The following is a 16,431-nucleotide window of genomic DNA, read 5'->3' as shown; positions in this document are numbered from 1 at the left end:
TTTAGACAGAAAAGAGGAGATGATGGGAGATGTCATTCTGTATATGTTTCTTATACTGGTTAATGAATAAAGCACTAGGCCAATAGGAAAGGAAGATAGGAGGGACTAGGAAACAAGGAGGAAAGAGGAAGTAGTAAAAAGGAGTCACGATGGAGAGTTTGGAGAAGGCAGAACCGCCAGCCACCTCTCGCTGGTAAGAACACGTGGAAATACATAGAAATGGGTTAATACTTAAGACAGAGCTAGCCAATAAGAAAAAAGTAACTGGCCAAAAGAATTATATCAAATACAGAGTCTCAGTGTGTTATTTAGGGCTGGCGCGGCGGCGGGACAAGACCGGGCGGCGGGTGGAAAAACTGTACGCCTTACACAAAAGGATGAAAATATTAGACATTCAGTCCAGGGAATAAAAATCTAAATAATTAGCCCAAGAAAAAATATGCAAAAACAAATGAAAAATACCATCCACAAATCATGATTTTTTTTTTAATAGCCAAAGGGCATGGCTTTCCAGATAGAAAAGGCCCACATGTAAACCAGCAAGGCACCTGTTGAACTTTACAAACCTACTTAGAAGATGGCTTCACCTGAAGTGGGAGGGAGCAGCTGAGAGTGGGCACCAAAGGAGGGGTGTAAAGGACAGACTAAGGACAGAAGTCTAGAAATATGTTTCTCATAGCAAGCTCCAAACAAACAAAACATGCCAAGACAACCACAGCAAAATTCAAAAGAAAAACTCCAAGGCTAAAAACAAGTCAAGACCAGTGGAGTGTGGTGGCTATGTCTTAACCCAGCACTCAAGAGGCAGGGGCAGGGAGAGCTATGTGAATTTGAGGTCAGCCTGGTCTATAAGTTGAGATCCAGTACGGCCAGAGCTATATAGCAAGAACTTGTCTTTAATTAAAAACAAACAAACAAAAAAAAAAAAAAACCAGAAAGTGGGGGGGATGCTGGTCAAAACTAATGACCTAGTATTGGAAGGTAAATGTCATGAAGAATTGAAGATATTAATAGACTGAACTAACACAGGACAGAAGGATGTTCACACTTCTCAAAGACCTTTCTCTCCCTCCACAGAAAGAGCTGATTCCCCAACAGCATCATCATGAAAATGGACCAGTTAAAGATGATGTTCCGCTGGTTCAGCTCTAATGTCATGATGATGATCAAATCCCCAATGGAGATGAAGACATCAGATGTTTTATACAGCTCAGAAACAGAGGTAGGTCTGGTAAAGTAGTTAGCTAGCTACTACCAAGCTTGAGGATATGAGTTCAATCCCTGAGACTCAAGTGGTGGGAACTGTCCACTGGTTTCCCCTTTGACCCTCACACCATGCATTTGCCTGTACACACACACACACACACACACACACACACACTTCACTTAAAAAAATAAAATGTAAAAACAAATATACTTAGAACAAAGAAAGTGCCACAAAAATTCCTGTATAGAAATGGATTCTTCAAATGGCTTTGAACTCCTTACATCAGAAGTTATAGAGACTTTTCTTCAAGTATGTGTGAAAATAATTTTTCATACAGAGTCCATGGGGTAAGAGAATCTCTGAAATTACAGGTTAGACATTTTTACCTTCTGAGAACCCTAGTCAGGGATTTGCTAGAGCATGCATCCCCTACTCCAAACAAGAGATGACACTGTTCTGCCCTAGCTCAGTTTTGAATGTACTGAGAGGAAGCCATATTTCTGGGATCTACTGCTAACCATTTTCTAAAATGAGAGATTTTATTAATTCCAGGGAAAATAAAATCGTATGACTCAACTTTGAGGTGCTTTATATTGTCTTTGCTGCTGTAGTGCTTATAATGTGTGTGGGGAGGGGTGGGTTGCAAGGATGTCATCACAGGTGGGAAGGTCAATGACAATTCTGTGCTTTAACTTTATGTGGATTCTAGGATTTAATTCAGGCCATCAGGCTTCTGAGGCAAGCTCAATGGTGCTGAGCCATCTCGTTGGCTCTCAACTTTAGACATTTTAGTCATAAGCATAGTACAGGCCCATTTTGATTTAAGCCAGCGGTAAAATTTTATTTGAATGGGTTTGGGGAGATGTGCACCAATGTGTTGGTTTGGGCCTGCACAAATCCAATTATGAAGACAATGCAACTTTTTGTTTGCTTTTGCTTTTGCTTTTTAAGACAGGGTTTCTCCATGCAATGAGGCCAAACTTAGAGAGATCATCCTGTCTCTGCCTCCTGAGTGCTGGGACTAAAGGTGTGCATCACTGTCACCTAGCGATGATGCAGCTTGCATTGGCATTTTTGTTTTGCTGTCAGTGACGCTTAACATTTACAAATCAAATGACTATTTGCACTTCTGTGTGGCTTAATAAGCTGTAGACAGAGGGAAGGAACATTGCTGCTTGAAAGCACCATCAGTAACTGCTTCTGCCCTCTAGTGGCATAATTCATCCCAGATGATGTGTATCTTGGTTGAGGAAAGTGCCTTAATGACTAACTTCAGTTTAAAAGATGAAGAGCTTTGGTGTAGGGATGGGGTGTGTACACAAAAGGATCATATGTGCTCTGGGAAGGAAGGGATAATTGCTAGGACATTGTGAAAATTGGAATGCTTCTATTGTTTGAAGACCAGAAGGAAAAAAAATAGCAAAATAAAGTAAAAAAGGAGCAAACCAGTAGAAACTAGATCTTGTACTACAAGCATCAAAAATATTAGGGATGAGCTGGTGACACAGCCTGCTTGCCTAGCATGCACAAAGCCCTGGGTTCTATACCCTGGACTGTATAATCAAGGTGGTACAGAACTATAGTAAGATCAGAAGTTCATGGTTTTCCTGGACTACATAGTGTGTTTGAAGCCAGCCTGGGGTACATGAGACAGAAAAAAGCAGGGGGAAATGAAGTCCCTTATGTTTAAGATATATATGTTAAGACATTAATACACACACACACACACCCCTAGATAGATATGAAGGGTCTAGGTATCCAGTTGACTCACAGGTTTAAAAACATACTTAAACTAGTAAAATAAGATGAACCCAGAAATGAGAACACTCACCAACACCAAGGGTCTTATATAAAAAAAAATTTGAAATTTGAAAATGTGAAAATATTTTCAAAGTACATTGAAAGAAAAACCTATGCTTCTTACAGTTGCTTATGCTGATGTACAACACAACAGAGCTCTACAATTGAGTTTCACATTCAACCCAATTCCCAACTTTCTATCAGTTCTGACAATGTGTCTGTCAATTCTGGTGCCAATACCACAGCGTTATGAAAGCCATATGGCCCATCTCTCAATAGCCATGGCATGAAACATGTGGCCTAGCTTCCTTCCTAGATTAAATCATCCCTAGAGCTACAACCACTGTAGCCGGTCTCCTGCTTTCCTTGTGAAGTTTTAATTTTTCATATTAAGTGTGATTTTATAATGGTTTTCATTTTCACATGTGCTATGTAATATGCATTTTTTTTGGCCTGTGTGTGAGCTCATGTGTGGAAGTTATGTTTGCAACACATGTGGAAGGACTATAGAGGCCCAAAATGATGTCAGTGATTTTTAACAGAGTCTGGCAGTCAAATCTAGAGTTCGAAATATGACTAGTTTTGTTAGTCAGTTTGTTCTGGGGATCTGCCTTCTGGGCCTAGAATGGCAGGCTAGCCACCTCATCCACCTGGCATTTACATGGGTTCTTTTACAGGTGTGTGGCAAACACTTTAACCACCGAGCAGTCTTCCCAGTCCTTAAAAGTGGTTTTAAAGAGACTATTCCAGCCAGGTATGTGTTGATATACATCCACAGTGTCAGGCTTCACAAAGCTGAGGCAGGAAGTATGCTTTAAGTAGGTTCAAGGCCTGTTGAGACTACATAGCAAGACCCTGTCTTAATAAGCCAGAAATGAACATCTCTCAATTGCTCCAGACTATGGGTGCACAATACACAATGCTTCCCAAGGGTGGAGGGATGCATGAGGAGCTGCCAATAGGAGGTGTCCCTTCCCTCTTCTTCCCATTCCAGCCTCCTTTCTGGTTCTCTACGTCATCACCCATTCCCTGATAACCTTTAATTTGAGGTTTTTAAGAAATGAAAAACAATCCATTAGCTTTACATGTTATTAAACCTTGGATAATACATTTAGACAATAAACTTTACTAAGGTGCCAAGTTTACAGAAAAGAGTATTTTATTCTGAATCTCAATTGTATGTCCAGTCTCATATTAGAATTTAAAAAAAAACCACTGAAGACTTTAAAATAAAAATCTTTTTGTTTGTTTGGCTTTGTTTCTCCAGATAGGGTTTCTCTGTGTAGCTTTGTAGACTAGGTTAGCCTGGAACTCACAAAGATCCCCCTGCCTTTGCCTCCCGAGTGCTGGGATTAAAGGCATGCGCCACCACCACCTGGCTTAAAAAAAAAAAAAAAAAAAAATCTTAAATTGAAAAAGATTTATCCTGGTCATGGCAATTTCAATCAAATTACTAAAACAAAAATCACATTTTAAGGGAAATACTAAAATTCAAGCGAACTATGAAAAAGTAACATTTCAAAGAAAATGCAAGAGCCATGTTGTTTTTAATGAGGTCATTGTTTACTTTCCATGAATGTTTTATGGAAAACCCAGGGTCTCACTCTCGGGAGCCCTGGTTGGTCTTGAATTTGTGGTACTCATCCTACATGGCCATAGCATTCTGGGATGACAAGTATGTAGCTCCTGTGTAGCTCCATTAAGTTTTTTAAAAGGGTGAAGTGAAGAAGGAAATTAAGAGCTGGGCACTGGTGGCTCACACCTTTAATCCCAGCACTTGGGGAGAAGGGGGAGAAGAGGCAGGCAGATCTCTGTTTTTGAGACCAGCCTGGTCTACAGAGTGAATTCCACGACAGCCAGAGCTACACAGAGAAACCCTGTTTTGAAACTACACCCCCGCAAAGGATATTAACAGTATTTTTAAAGAACATTCTTAACATGATGCTAAAATGATCTCAAAGGCTGGTAACTAAGAGGTGGTTTGGGAGGATGATGCTTGGAGGGTAGGCTGCTTGACTAGCCTGAAGCCCCAAGTTTGATGCCCAGCACTATATAGACCAGTTCAGGTGGTGCATATTTGTAACTGCAGGATTTGGGAAGTTGAGCCAGGATGATAGGAAGTACACAGTCACTCTTGGGCTCCACACTGAGTCAGAGGCAATCCTGGGATACCTGAGGTAGTTTCTCAACAAAAAGAATAAACAGCTTTGATAAACTGCTTATACTGTGTGTGACTGAAAGAATTTTGAACTCTGTTCATAGTCCTGTTAATCTCAGTTCTCCTGGATTTAGTGTGCTGTTGTCATCATTCATACAGCAGCTCCATGCTTTTAGTGTATACATTTTCACAGGTGACAGTTGTCAGTGCCCCCCCCCCCACTTCCACCTTGAGTTTGCTAGGGTCACTTGCTATTCACCTCTCAGCATGTCAGGAGAGCCAGCCTGTGAACTGCTGGGAATTTTCTTTGTCTCCCACTTATAGAAGTTCTTGGGTTGCAGAAATGGGGGCCCGTGTCTGTTTTTTCTTGGGTTCTATGGATCTGAACTCAGGTCTTCATACTTTACTTAAGCCATCTCTCTAGACTCACAATTCTTTTAAAAGCAGTGGGTCAGCTGCTGGTAAAGATATGGACAAGTGAACAACACAATCTTCATACATTGTTGACATCCAATTGGATTGGCCATCCAATTATGGAAATATAGAAGTTCCTCAAAAGATTAGAAATAGCCAGAACAGAGCTTTGCTTTACAGCTACAATTACTCACTATTCAGAGGTGGGAAACTGGGGTTGTGTGTGTGTGTGTATACCTTGAGCTAAGAAGTGCAAGGCCAGGCCAGGCAATGTGGCAACTCCATCACAAAAATTAGCCAGATGTCGTGACACACACTAGTAATCTGGGCACTCAGGGGACAGAAGTGGAAGGCTCAGAGTCCATCCTGCATTCTACAGTGAATGACAGCCAGCCTTGGCTACACAGTGAGACCTTATTTTTAATAAACCTGCCCCCATGATCCAGCAAACCCATTTGGTGTACATATCCAAAGGAAACAAAATCAGTTTGTAAAACAAAAAATACCCTATACTCCCTCTTCATTTTAATACTATTCACAAGTGTCCACCAACTGATGAGCAAATAAAGTACTGTACACAGTAGAATACTTTCCAGTCATAAAAAGAATGAAAGCCTGTTTGCATGTGTGTGAACATGCATGAGCAAGGGATACACATGTGGAGGTCAGAGGAAAAGTTGCTTGAGTCAGCTCTCTTCTGCCATGCGGGTTCTGCCCATACATGGATACAGAGGTTGATCTGATCTGTCATCGCACACCTGCAGTTCCAGCACTTGGGAGGCTGATGCAGGAGTTAGAGGCTAGCTGGGGCTACATATCAAATAACCAGGCCATCCGGGGTTAGAATATAAGACCTTGTCTTAAATCAAAAAATACAAATAACACAAAAATTTGATTTTGCAGATAAAGGTGCAGTGCATTGGTGTTCAGCCGAGGGTGGGGAGCTTATGACAATGATGGTTTGGCAGGAGCAAGAAGTGCTGGTAGCTGTGGTACAAAGCAGTGACTATACTGACTATTGTCCCATATAGTTCCCAAATACACACACACACACACACACACACACACCTGGGAAACTGGGACCAGGTGCAGGCACACACCTTTAATCCCAGTACTCAAAAGACAGAGGCAGGAGGATTACTACATGTTCACGGGTGGTCTGATGGCTAGAGCTACAGATTACTGTCAGAACATTTGTTTACCTAGGAATACAAGACCCCTAGGTTCAATTGAACACCAACAAAACAGTCTGGGTTACATGGTAAGATTGGAAAAAAACAAAAAAAATCCCAAAGGGCAGAAGAGATGGCTCAACAGTCAATGAGTACTGAATTTAGTTCTCAGCACCCACTTGGGACAATCACAAAACCACCTGTTAAGTCCAACTCCAGGGGGACATGGCATCCTCTTCTGACCTCCATGGGCACTGCAGTCACATGCATAAAGGCCCCCCCTTTCCCCCCCACACACAGAGATTCCTTTTCACAACAAGGTGCAAGTAGGGACCAGTCAGGCACTAACATGAATAGTAGAGGTTGAAAAAAAAAAAAAAAAAAATCACATGTACCATGAAAGGCCAGAGGTATTTTTAATGGTCAAATAAAGTACAAGCACTTGGTAGTGCCTAGCAAATAGTAATTTTAAAAATAAACAAATGCCTTCTTACATATAAAATAAAATCTGTAACACTGATATGGAGGTCAAAGGCCAAGCCTGGGGTTGGACCTTCTCTTCCACCTTGAGTGTCTGTTGTATGCTGCATATATTTACACAAGCTTCTGGGCAATTTCTGATCTTTACCTTCCATCTCATTGTAGGAACACTGGAATTACAGATGCATATGTGGCACCCGGCTTTACTTGGGTTTTTGGCATTCAAACTCAAGTTCTCAGGCTTATGGAAGCGTTTAACGCACATGTCTTCAGCCTGAGTGTTTGTTTCTTAAATTCATTCAAGGCTTTCAGTTCTGTTAAACAACAGTCAGTATACCAGCAGTTAAGGGGACTGATTACACGGCAATGGGGGCAGGCACAGGTTCTGTGGATGCTGGCATATTAAAAGTTGTAGGTCACAAAAAAATCATGGGAAGGATCAAGGAGTTCAAACACCAACAGATGACACTGGGGAAGTTTAATTGCAAAGGAACACCTTCAGGTGGTCAGTAGCCAGGAAACTGTCAAAGCAGGAGTGGGCTGCAAATTAAGTGCATGTCAGCTAAGCTTAAAGAATGAGCCCAATGTGGGCAACTCAGATAAGATGGGATGGTCTGTATACCAAATCTTCAATGGATATAGGAAACAGGATCAAGTTATAGATCTGATCATCAGGAATTAAAGAGTGTAATCTAGCTGGATTACCTCAAAGCTTCAGTGGCTTGCAGGCTGGAGTGGTGGGAGCAAACAAGTGTGACTGGTATTATGGCAGGCAGAGCCATCACAGCTAAGGTATTTGGGCTCAAAGGCAGCATCTCCAAAAAAGAACTTGGGCCTGGATGACTTTCACACCCTCAGCAATTTTCTTTACACCAGTCTCAGGAGCTGGAAAGATGGCATGGTGGTAAAAAGTGTTTGCTGCTCTTACACAGGACCTGAATTTGGTTCTCAGCATCCACACCAGGCAGCTCACTACTTGTAACTCCAGCTGTTAGAGGGCTCCAATGCCTTCTGTCTCCACGGACACACAACACACAGAAAAAGCATCACATTCCAATGTCTTATCTGGAAACTGAACCAGTACACAGTTGCAGTACAATACACATGGCATACTCCAGGCTAATGTATCAAGGCACACATGCTGAAAGCACCTTGCTGTTAGAGTAAACCTATGAAAAGTCCTTGGCTCCTGCACAGCACCTGAGGACAGCAGACTAGCAGTTCCCAAACCATGGATTATGAAAAGCCCTATTTATTCCAAGTCTTCTAAAACCTATCCCCAAATATTTTTGGTGCCATCACTGGGATCCTAAAGCAGCAGTGAAGAGGAGGCCCATGTTAGTCTCATGACCACTTACTTTTTTCAATGGAGCAGAGGATGGAAAAAAACCACTTGGCTTAAATGATTTCTGTTTCATCAAGGGATTCAGCATAATGTAGCAGAATTCCAAAGGGGGGGAAAAAAAAACAAAACAGAAAACAGCTGGAAGAGGCCCAATTCCTCATCTCTAAGATGTAAGCACCCCACTCCTTTTTAGAAACCCAACTTCTAATTACTGGAAATGAAGATCTTCTACCAGCCCCCTCTAAAGTACATTTGCCTGACTATTCAGTTTGACTTACAGGCTGGAAGGATATTGGAAAGAGAGGAAATGAGACACTATTGTCTTTAAATAATGTACATCTTCAACATGTAAAAAGTTTACTGAAAACTTTTATTGTAATCAAAAAGTGACATAACGGGGCTGTAATGAGTTCAGCAAATCATTCTGCTGATATTTCTGAACTGATACCAGCATTTGCCAGGCAATTAAAAAAATTCAAATGTGAAAATTTCACAGTACAGTAAACTCCACCCCAACTAATTAATGGTGGTTAAAAATAATAGGCCCTAGCAAAACCTCTCATGTTCCATGGTCACAACTCACAATTCTGTACAAAAGTTCGTTATAAAGCTCTGATGTAAAAATGAAATAATCAAGCAGCAAATACTTTAAGTGCAGCACAGGGTCTTCCATTCATTATTTACAAGGCTGGAATCTCTTTACATTATAACAGAGTTTAATACAGATGACTTAGTAATTAAGTCAATTAAAACATCCGTCCTTCACACAGTGACAGATTTCACTTTTTGGTCATCTTTCTCCTTGTCCTTGTCCTTGCTCTTCTTTGCTTTTTTCTTCTTGTGTTTGTGTTTCTGGCTCTTCTCAGCATCAACGTCTGTACCCGCATGTTTCTTGTGCTTCTTGTGCTTTTTATGCTTCTTGTGCTTTTTCTTCTCTTTCTTCTTCTTCTTCTTCTTGCTGTCCTGACTTTCTGCTGAGCTGGCACTGCTGCTGTGGCTTCGGGTCTGACTGCCGGAAGGGCTGTGACTTCTACTTGGACTAACACTGGGGCTGCTCTGACTCTGGCTCCTGTCTGCACCTGGCTGGATAGCTGCTGTTACATTCAAGCTTTCTTTTGCTTTCTCTGTTACAGTTTTCTCTTTCAAGTCCTTGGAGACACTGGTCACAGCTTCCTCTTCCTTCACAGACACATTACTCTCACTGTCGCTCTCGTTATAGTCTGGTTCAAAAGCAGCCTCATCAGTCTCTCTAGTTAGATCAGAGGAAAGACGAGAGGAATGACTGAACTGGGGTTTTGGCTTGATGGTGTTCTTATCAATCTGTCCGGCAACCAGCTCTTTCTCAACTGCAGGGTCTGGTGGGGGATTAGGTGTATATGGCAACTTCCCACTACTACTGGACTCTTTCCCGTTTCTATCCTCAGCAGCATGCTTCTCCCGTTCCTTCCCAGAGTTTTTATCTACAGACTTTGTCTCTTCACATGAGCGTTTGGTATCGTAGGGTGCTTTATGATCATGAGGCTTTTTGTCTCTTGGGGGACTAGAATTACTTTTTTTGGACTCTGTCCCCTTTTTAGGCAAATCTCTCTCTTCCCTTGGCTTACTCTTCTGTCCAGATGAAGAATCTTTACTTCGAGGAGGAGAGTCCTTCCTTCTTACTAACTCACTTCTCTCATCTCTTCGCTTGGAACTAGAATACTCTCTGCTGTCATAGTCTATTTTCTTGTCCCTTCCAGGAGTGAAGTCTTTATTTGAGGAACCACGAACAGATTCATGTTTATCTGAAGTCCTGGTCTCTTTGGAAGATTGAGACAGATTCTTAAAATTTCCTTGTTCACTCAGACGGTCCAAGATGCTATCCTTCTCTGGCTGGGCACTACTCTTCCTCTTGTCCGGGAGTTCCTTTTCTAACACCGAGTGATCCCTGTCTTTGGTTCTCCCCTTCTCACTGGATGCAGAGCCTTTTGAGCTTTTGACCTCATGCTGTGTCATTTCATGGCTCACCTCTTTGGTGAGCTTCTGAATTTTCTCTGACTGCTCACTTTCTTTCTCAGTGTACTTGACTGGAACGGACTGCTTAGTAGTAACATGTTTTATAATACTAGATGGTTTCCCTACACTCTGTACAGGCTGTGTGGACTTAATATCTTCTTCTTCAGATTCAAAATCATCTTTATCCCATTTGGACTGAGGAACCTGGATCATAATTATAACGTCTTCAGCAGGAGCTGTATTATCATTATTATATTCCTCCATAGTTTTAATGACTGTCCTCTTTGTATCTGTTTTTTCTTCAGATTTCCGCACAGGACTGCCACCAGTTGAGCTTGTGCTAAAATGAATGAATATACTCTTATTAATGAGAAATTTACTAATGATAAAACATATATAAAAATTTAAAAAGCCAGCTTAAAATAGGTTGTCTTTTTAGCTTTAAAAAAATTATGCTTTAAGACACAAACATGTGATTAAACTATAAAGACCAATGTGGTTCATCCACCTTCTTATAACCTAGCCTGAAACAAGGCTGCTACTAGGCTAGTCTATGGAATTCCCATGATCCAGGCTCTCAACATAAACATTTATAAGATCAAAGGATATCATTTTCCAAAAAGGACATGTGCCGCTGGGGCTCCCTTCCCATCCCCCTACCCCCCGGTCCCCATACCTGGTGTAATCCACAAGTGTGGAGCTGGAGCCTTCAGTCCCAACTACTTTCCGTTTGGCCTTTCCCTTGACTTTTTCCTGTTTAATTTTGCTAGACGTTGACTCCATTTTTTCAGAGGGCTCTTTTGTAGTAGATGTATTTTCTGCACTTCCAATTTTTTTCCCAGTTTCTCTGTTCAGTTTGATTTTTTTGGCTGGGGCAGCTGATGACGCAATCCTGTCCTTTTCCGGGGTCCTGTCTAGCTTTTCACCATCACCTTCCAGTTTTCGCTTTGGTGACGGTTTCACTATCTCAGCTCCTTCTACTTTAGAGATTTTCACTGATGACTCCAAATCTTTATCTACATTCTTTTCTTCAGTCTTTCTCTTTCTTTTTTCTCCCTTGTTATCAAGTAGTTTATTTTTCTCAGGCTTCTTGGCTTTTTCATCTTTACTAGCTGGCTTTTCCGACTTGATGTCTTTGGAACAGTCCTTTTTCACCTTCTCTTCCTTGACTGGCTTTGTCTCAAGGTGTTCTTTTACAGATTTAGAGTGGGCTTTTCTGGGAGTTCCAGTGACCTTATCATCCTTCTGAGATGATGATGAAGGTTTTACAGAATCTGTCTTTGCACCCTCCTCTTTGGCTTTTTTAAGTGGAGGTTCAGACCGAGGAGATTTTTCACGCTCCCCATCTACTTTTTCTTGGGGTCCTTTAGAAGGTTTTAAAACATTTTCTTTCTTGGCTGTAGCAGACCCATCACTTTTCCGTTTGGTCTTGTCACTTTTTACTTTTGGCTTATCTTTTTCTCTCTTGTCTTTTTCAGATACTGATTTGAAAGTGATAGATTCTGCATCCATTGGTTCATCCCTAACAGGTGTAGCATCGTCTCTACTCGGGAGGACAAACAGTGTATCTGTCTTAGTGTCATCAATACCTGATGACTCCCTGGATTTCCTGGAAGTGTCTAACAGCTCGGGGTTCAGGAAGCTCTCACTCTCCTCCCCCTTTCTTCGTTTTCTGTGTTTCTTATGCTTGTTTCCTTTATTGTCTCCTGGAATGTTCTCACTCTCTTTTGCTTTTGTGTTATCTTTCTGATTGTGACTATCTCTTGTTGAAAGCTTTTCTGGATAGCTGCCTCCTAGATTTCTATTTCTATGACTTTGTCCAGCAGGATAGTCGTCTCTGCGCCCTCTTGTGAAGGGTGAATTTCTGATATTAAGAGGTAAAAGTCTCTCTGGAGAGAAGTCCTCTCTGTTAGCTGAGGGTCTAGGCTGTGCCCCCACAGCATATCCTTTGTAGTACTTCTCATACCACTCTCGGTATTTCCTCTCCCATTCTCGGTAGCGTTCTTTCTCAAATGGGTCTCTAAAGTCGACACTCCGCCCATAATAGGCTTTAATGTCATAAGGGGGTGGAACTTCTCTGTATCTATTAAAATACTCACGTTCTGTTTCTCCTTGAGGTACATTACGCTTAGTGGGAGACTGACCCCTAAATGCTTGAGGAGATCTTGACCGTGAATGATAACGTCTATATGGAGGTGACCTTGACCTAGATCGGTGATATCCATGAGATCTGGACCGTGAACGATAATTGCGGCTCTTGCCTCTGCCTCTCCTGGGGTATGGGGGAGATCGTGAATAGGAGCGAGAGTGTGAGCGGCTGAAGGATCGAGAGTAAGAGCGTGACCTTGTTGAGCCAGATCTTGATTTTGAGTAAGTGTATGAGCTTCTTGAATACGATGAACCACTATAGGGAGATTTAGACCTAAAAACAAAAACACAGTTGATAGTTGAGAAATATATACAAAATAACAAATAGACTTATTCTAGCATTTTCGAACAGTTATCTTTCTTTGCATCAAGTTTCAATTTAAATGATTAAAGAGGTACAGTGACCTCTATTGGAATGGAATAAAGTACATAAGTCACTTGTTACAAAACAAAAGGCAAGTCTTGACAATCAGAGTGGAGTGCATTAATGTACCGAAGAATTTTATGAGCTTATTAACATTAAACAAATGCCAATTAAATTTAAATTTCCTGTCTGATTATTTAAGCTATGAGTCTATTTTTATCTTACACTAGCTGACAGTCTAGCTTTAAGAGAAACCACATTTTAAATTTAAGTCTAAAAAACAAACTTCCAGGGAACTTCTGTAATTCAGTTTTTTTTTTTTTTTTGTTTTGCTTTTTTTTTTTCTATCAATACAACAATGTGTACTCTACCACTGCTTTTTAATCACACAGGTTAATGTTCCAGCAAGAAGCTGTAGCTTTATGTATGGCAAAGGCCCTCAGAATGCTCTCTGGCTAGTTCCCTATGTCTTTCCTTCCATAAACATTCCCCATTTATTTCATATTATAAATAACTTCAAGGGACAAGGACAATTTAGTCCCCATAAATGCTAGTTCTACACAATAGAATTTACACTGAGACATTATTTTAATGGACATATTGGGGAATAAGCTACATCTCTTCCATTCTATAAAACTAGACCGAATCAGAAAAATCTCATAAATGCAGTGTTATTTATATCCATAGGTAATCCCTGGATATTCAAAGTCCCATTTGTAATTCTGTTGTGAAGGCTTGCAAAACACTAACCTGGAAAATGAGCGCCTACGCTCCTTTTGAATCTTTTTGTATTCCATCAATTCCTTAGCAAAATCATTTGTAAACTCATCTAGCTTGGACTTTTTCTTTTCCCTAGTAAAATAAAGTTAAAGAGTGAAAGTTAACAAAAACCATTTAAGAAAACTAACAAGACAAATGTAATTAGATCATGAATGAAATGAATGAAATTGCCATTAGTTCTCTACTTTAAAACTATAAATAACTAGGTATCCCTGAGGAAGTTGCTTGTATGGCTTTGGTTTAAATTTTAGGTGAATTTTCTTTACTAAATGGAAACACTGGAAAGTGTTTCCAAAATACCTATTTAATGTTGTATCAGAAAATGAAAGTGTATGATAACTTCAAATGAAAATACTCACTCTTCCTTTAGTCGTCGTTGCTCTCTATAGAATTCTTCCCTGGACAAAGGTGGTGCTTGCGTTGTAGGGATGGTATTTGAATGAGCAGTCTGAACTCCTGACGATACCCAAGGTGTTGATATATTGGCAGGAGCTGGTGGAAACCCTGGAGGAGGGACACTATATCCTGCAGGTGGGGGTTGGCCAGGAGGAAACTGAGGAGAAAACTGTGGGGGAGGTACACCTGGAGGAAGAGGGAGCGTATGGGGAGGCGGCGGATACAAAGGAGGTGGTGGTACAGGTACAAAGACTGGAGTTGCTGGTAGTGACGGGCCTTGAGTCCTCTGTGATCTTTCGCTGTGGTGTCGCCCGCGGTTTATACTTCTGGAGAAATAAATTCCAAGGTATTATACCTTTAAATTAAATTCATCTGAGACAAATGAGGTTGTCTTTTTCTGTTCTTATTTTCCAAAGTATAAAAATGGAATAGAATCTCTAGCACAAATGCAATCAAGATGTACTTGTATACATTAACTCTACAGGCCAAGTATGGTGATACAGGTCTACAATTCCAACTACTCAGGAGGCTGGACAATCACTTGAGTTTGAGACCACATTGAGTAACAGCAAAAACTTGCCCAGAACAAAAACCTCTCAACTGTATTTCAAAATCATGGGTCCTCTGCAAGAGCAGCAAATACTCTTAGACACTAAACCTCTCCAGCTCCAAGATCTAATTTTTAAGGTCATTTAGCAACTGACAGGAAACATATTTGGAAGGAAATGACAGGTTAACACAGCTTTCTACACCAAATGCCTTTCTACACCCAAAATTCACATTAAAAATCACCGTAACTTCCTTGTGGGGGAAGTGGGTAAAGACAAAAACAAAGCAAAACAAAACAAAATCTTACTAATTCCAATATTTGTAATCAAAACTGAAAATGTCAAAGTTTTCCCTTATAAATTGAACAGTGCCAGCCAGGTGGTGGTAGTGCATCATGCCTTTAATCCCAGCACTTGGGAGACAGAGGCAGGTGGATCTCTGTGAGTTCGAGGCCAGCCTGGTCTACAGAGCTAGTTCCAGGATAGGCTCCAAAGCCAGAGAAACCCTGTCTTGGAAAAAACCAAACAAACAAACCATTTAAAATAAATAAATAAATAGAACAGTGCTAAAGTTTCTGAATTGTCTCAAAGAATCTGTGTGCTTTTATTAAGCTAATGGTTTTTTTTTTTTTTTTTTTTAATACAATGGGCAGATGGTATATGATAGCAACAGGAGGCATTTAGAACTTAAATGTGCTCAGAACCATGAATTAGTACATATTACCTTTTTTAAATGCAATTTAGTCACAAAGGCAGCTACTCTCATAAGATTAGCAATTCTGAATGGAGCACCAGAACATCAGTAAAAGTCTTAACAACAAATGTGGAAGTCTTTGGACCCTGATTTAAATAACCACCACCATAGTAAAACCTATGGCTTCCTAAATTAACACACAGAGAGAATAAGAACACCAATGAATCTCCTGGACCTTTCTATTGGAAAGGAAGGTGGGGAAAGATTAGGACAGAATGAAACACAATTCCTTTTCCAATCTGGGAGCTGAACTGGTTAACTTTCTTTTATAAGCTGTACTATGCCATGCTGATACAGACCAAGTAATCATTGGAAAGAATACAAAGAACAGAGCCTGAAGGACCAAAGAAATGGCTCTGTGAGTAGGTAAGAGTGCTTACACAAGTGCAAACTCCCAACACCCACCTAAAAAGCCATGTGGGGCCATGCATGGCTATATTTAACCCCAGTGTTGGGAGGGGCAGACAGGACTGTTGGGGCTTGCTGCCTATCAATCTAGCTCCAGTTTCAGTGGGCTATCCTTTCTCAAAGAATTAAGACAGAGAAAAATAGAGCAGGGTACCTGACATCCTCTACGGGCCTCTGTAAGCATGCATGTTCACATACATACCAAAGATGGAGACTTAAGCATCATTGTGCTAATTCATCTATCTGTCCTATATTCTGCTTTTCTACATTCCCTTCCTCCACAGACAGGTCTTGTTATGTCATCCATGCTGGCCTCCAACTCACAATCTTCCTGCCTCAGCCTTCCAAACACTGGGATTACAGGTATGCACCACATTTAGCAATAAACAGTTCTTGTAAACATAACTTCAAATGCGATTTTATACTGTATCTGCTGGAGATTGAACCTAGAGCTTTACATAGGCT

The 16,431-nt window shown here is 40.8% G+C and overlaps 1 protein-coding gene across 4 annotated transcripts in view; it reads right to left on the bottom strand.

Annotated features, from left to right (window-relative positions):
* Positions 1 to 8,925: 8,925 nt before the first annotated feature.
* Rbbp6 (RB binding protein 6, ubiquitin ligase) overlaps positions 8,926 to 16,431 on the bottom strand; it is a 30,799-nt gene continuing 23,293 nt past the window's right edge. For 2 of the 4 annotated variants that reach the window (XM_051192872.1, XM_051192874.1), the window contains 4 exons: positions 14,220 to 14,582; positions 13,831 to 13,932; positions 11,245 to 12,990; positions 8,926 to 10,908 (listed from right to left, as the gene is read on the bottom strand). In XM_051192872.1, coding sequence (XP_051048829.1) covers positions 9,339 to 10,908; positions 11,245 to 12,990; positions 13,831 to 13,932; positions 14,220 to 14,582 — 3,781 coding nt within the window. In that variant the 3' untranslated portion in view covers positions 8,926 to 9,338. The remainder of the gene's footprint in view (positions 10,909 to 11,244; positions 12,991 to 13,830; positions 13,933 to 14,219; positions 14,583 to 16,431) is intronic. The other 2 variants (XM_051192873.1, XM_051192875.1) reach the window with 1 other exon arrangement.

Source organism: Phodopus roborovskii, unplaced genomic scaffold (assembly GCF_943737965.1).
Source record: "Phodopus roborovskii unplaced genomic scaffold, PHOROB, whole genome shotgun sequence".
Lineage (NCBI taxonomy): Eukaryota > Metazoa > Chordata > Mammalia > Rodentia > Cricetidae > Phodopus > Phodopus roborovskii.
Note: the sequence above shows the minus strand (reverse complement) of the source record. Positions and strands in the feature narration are given on the sequence as shown.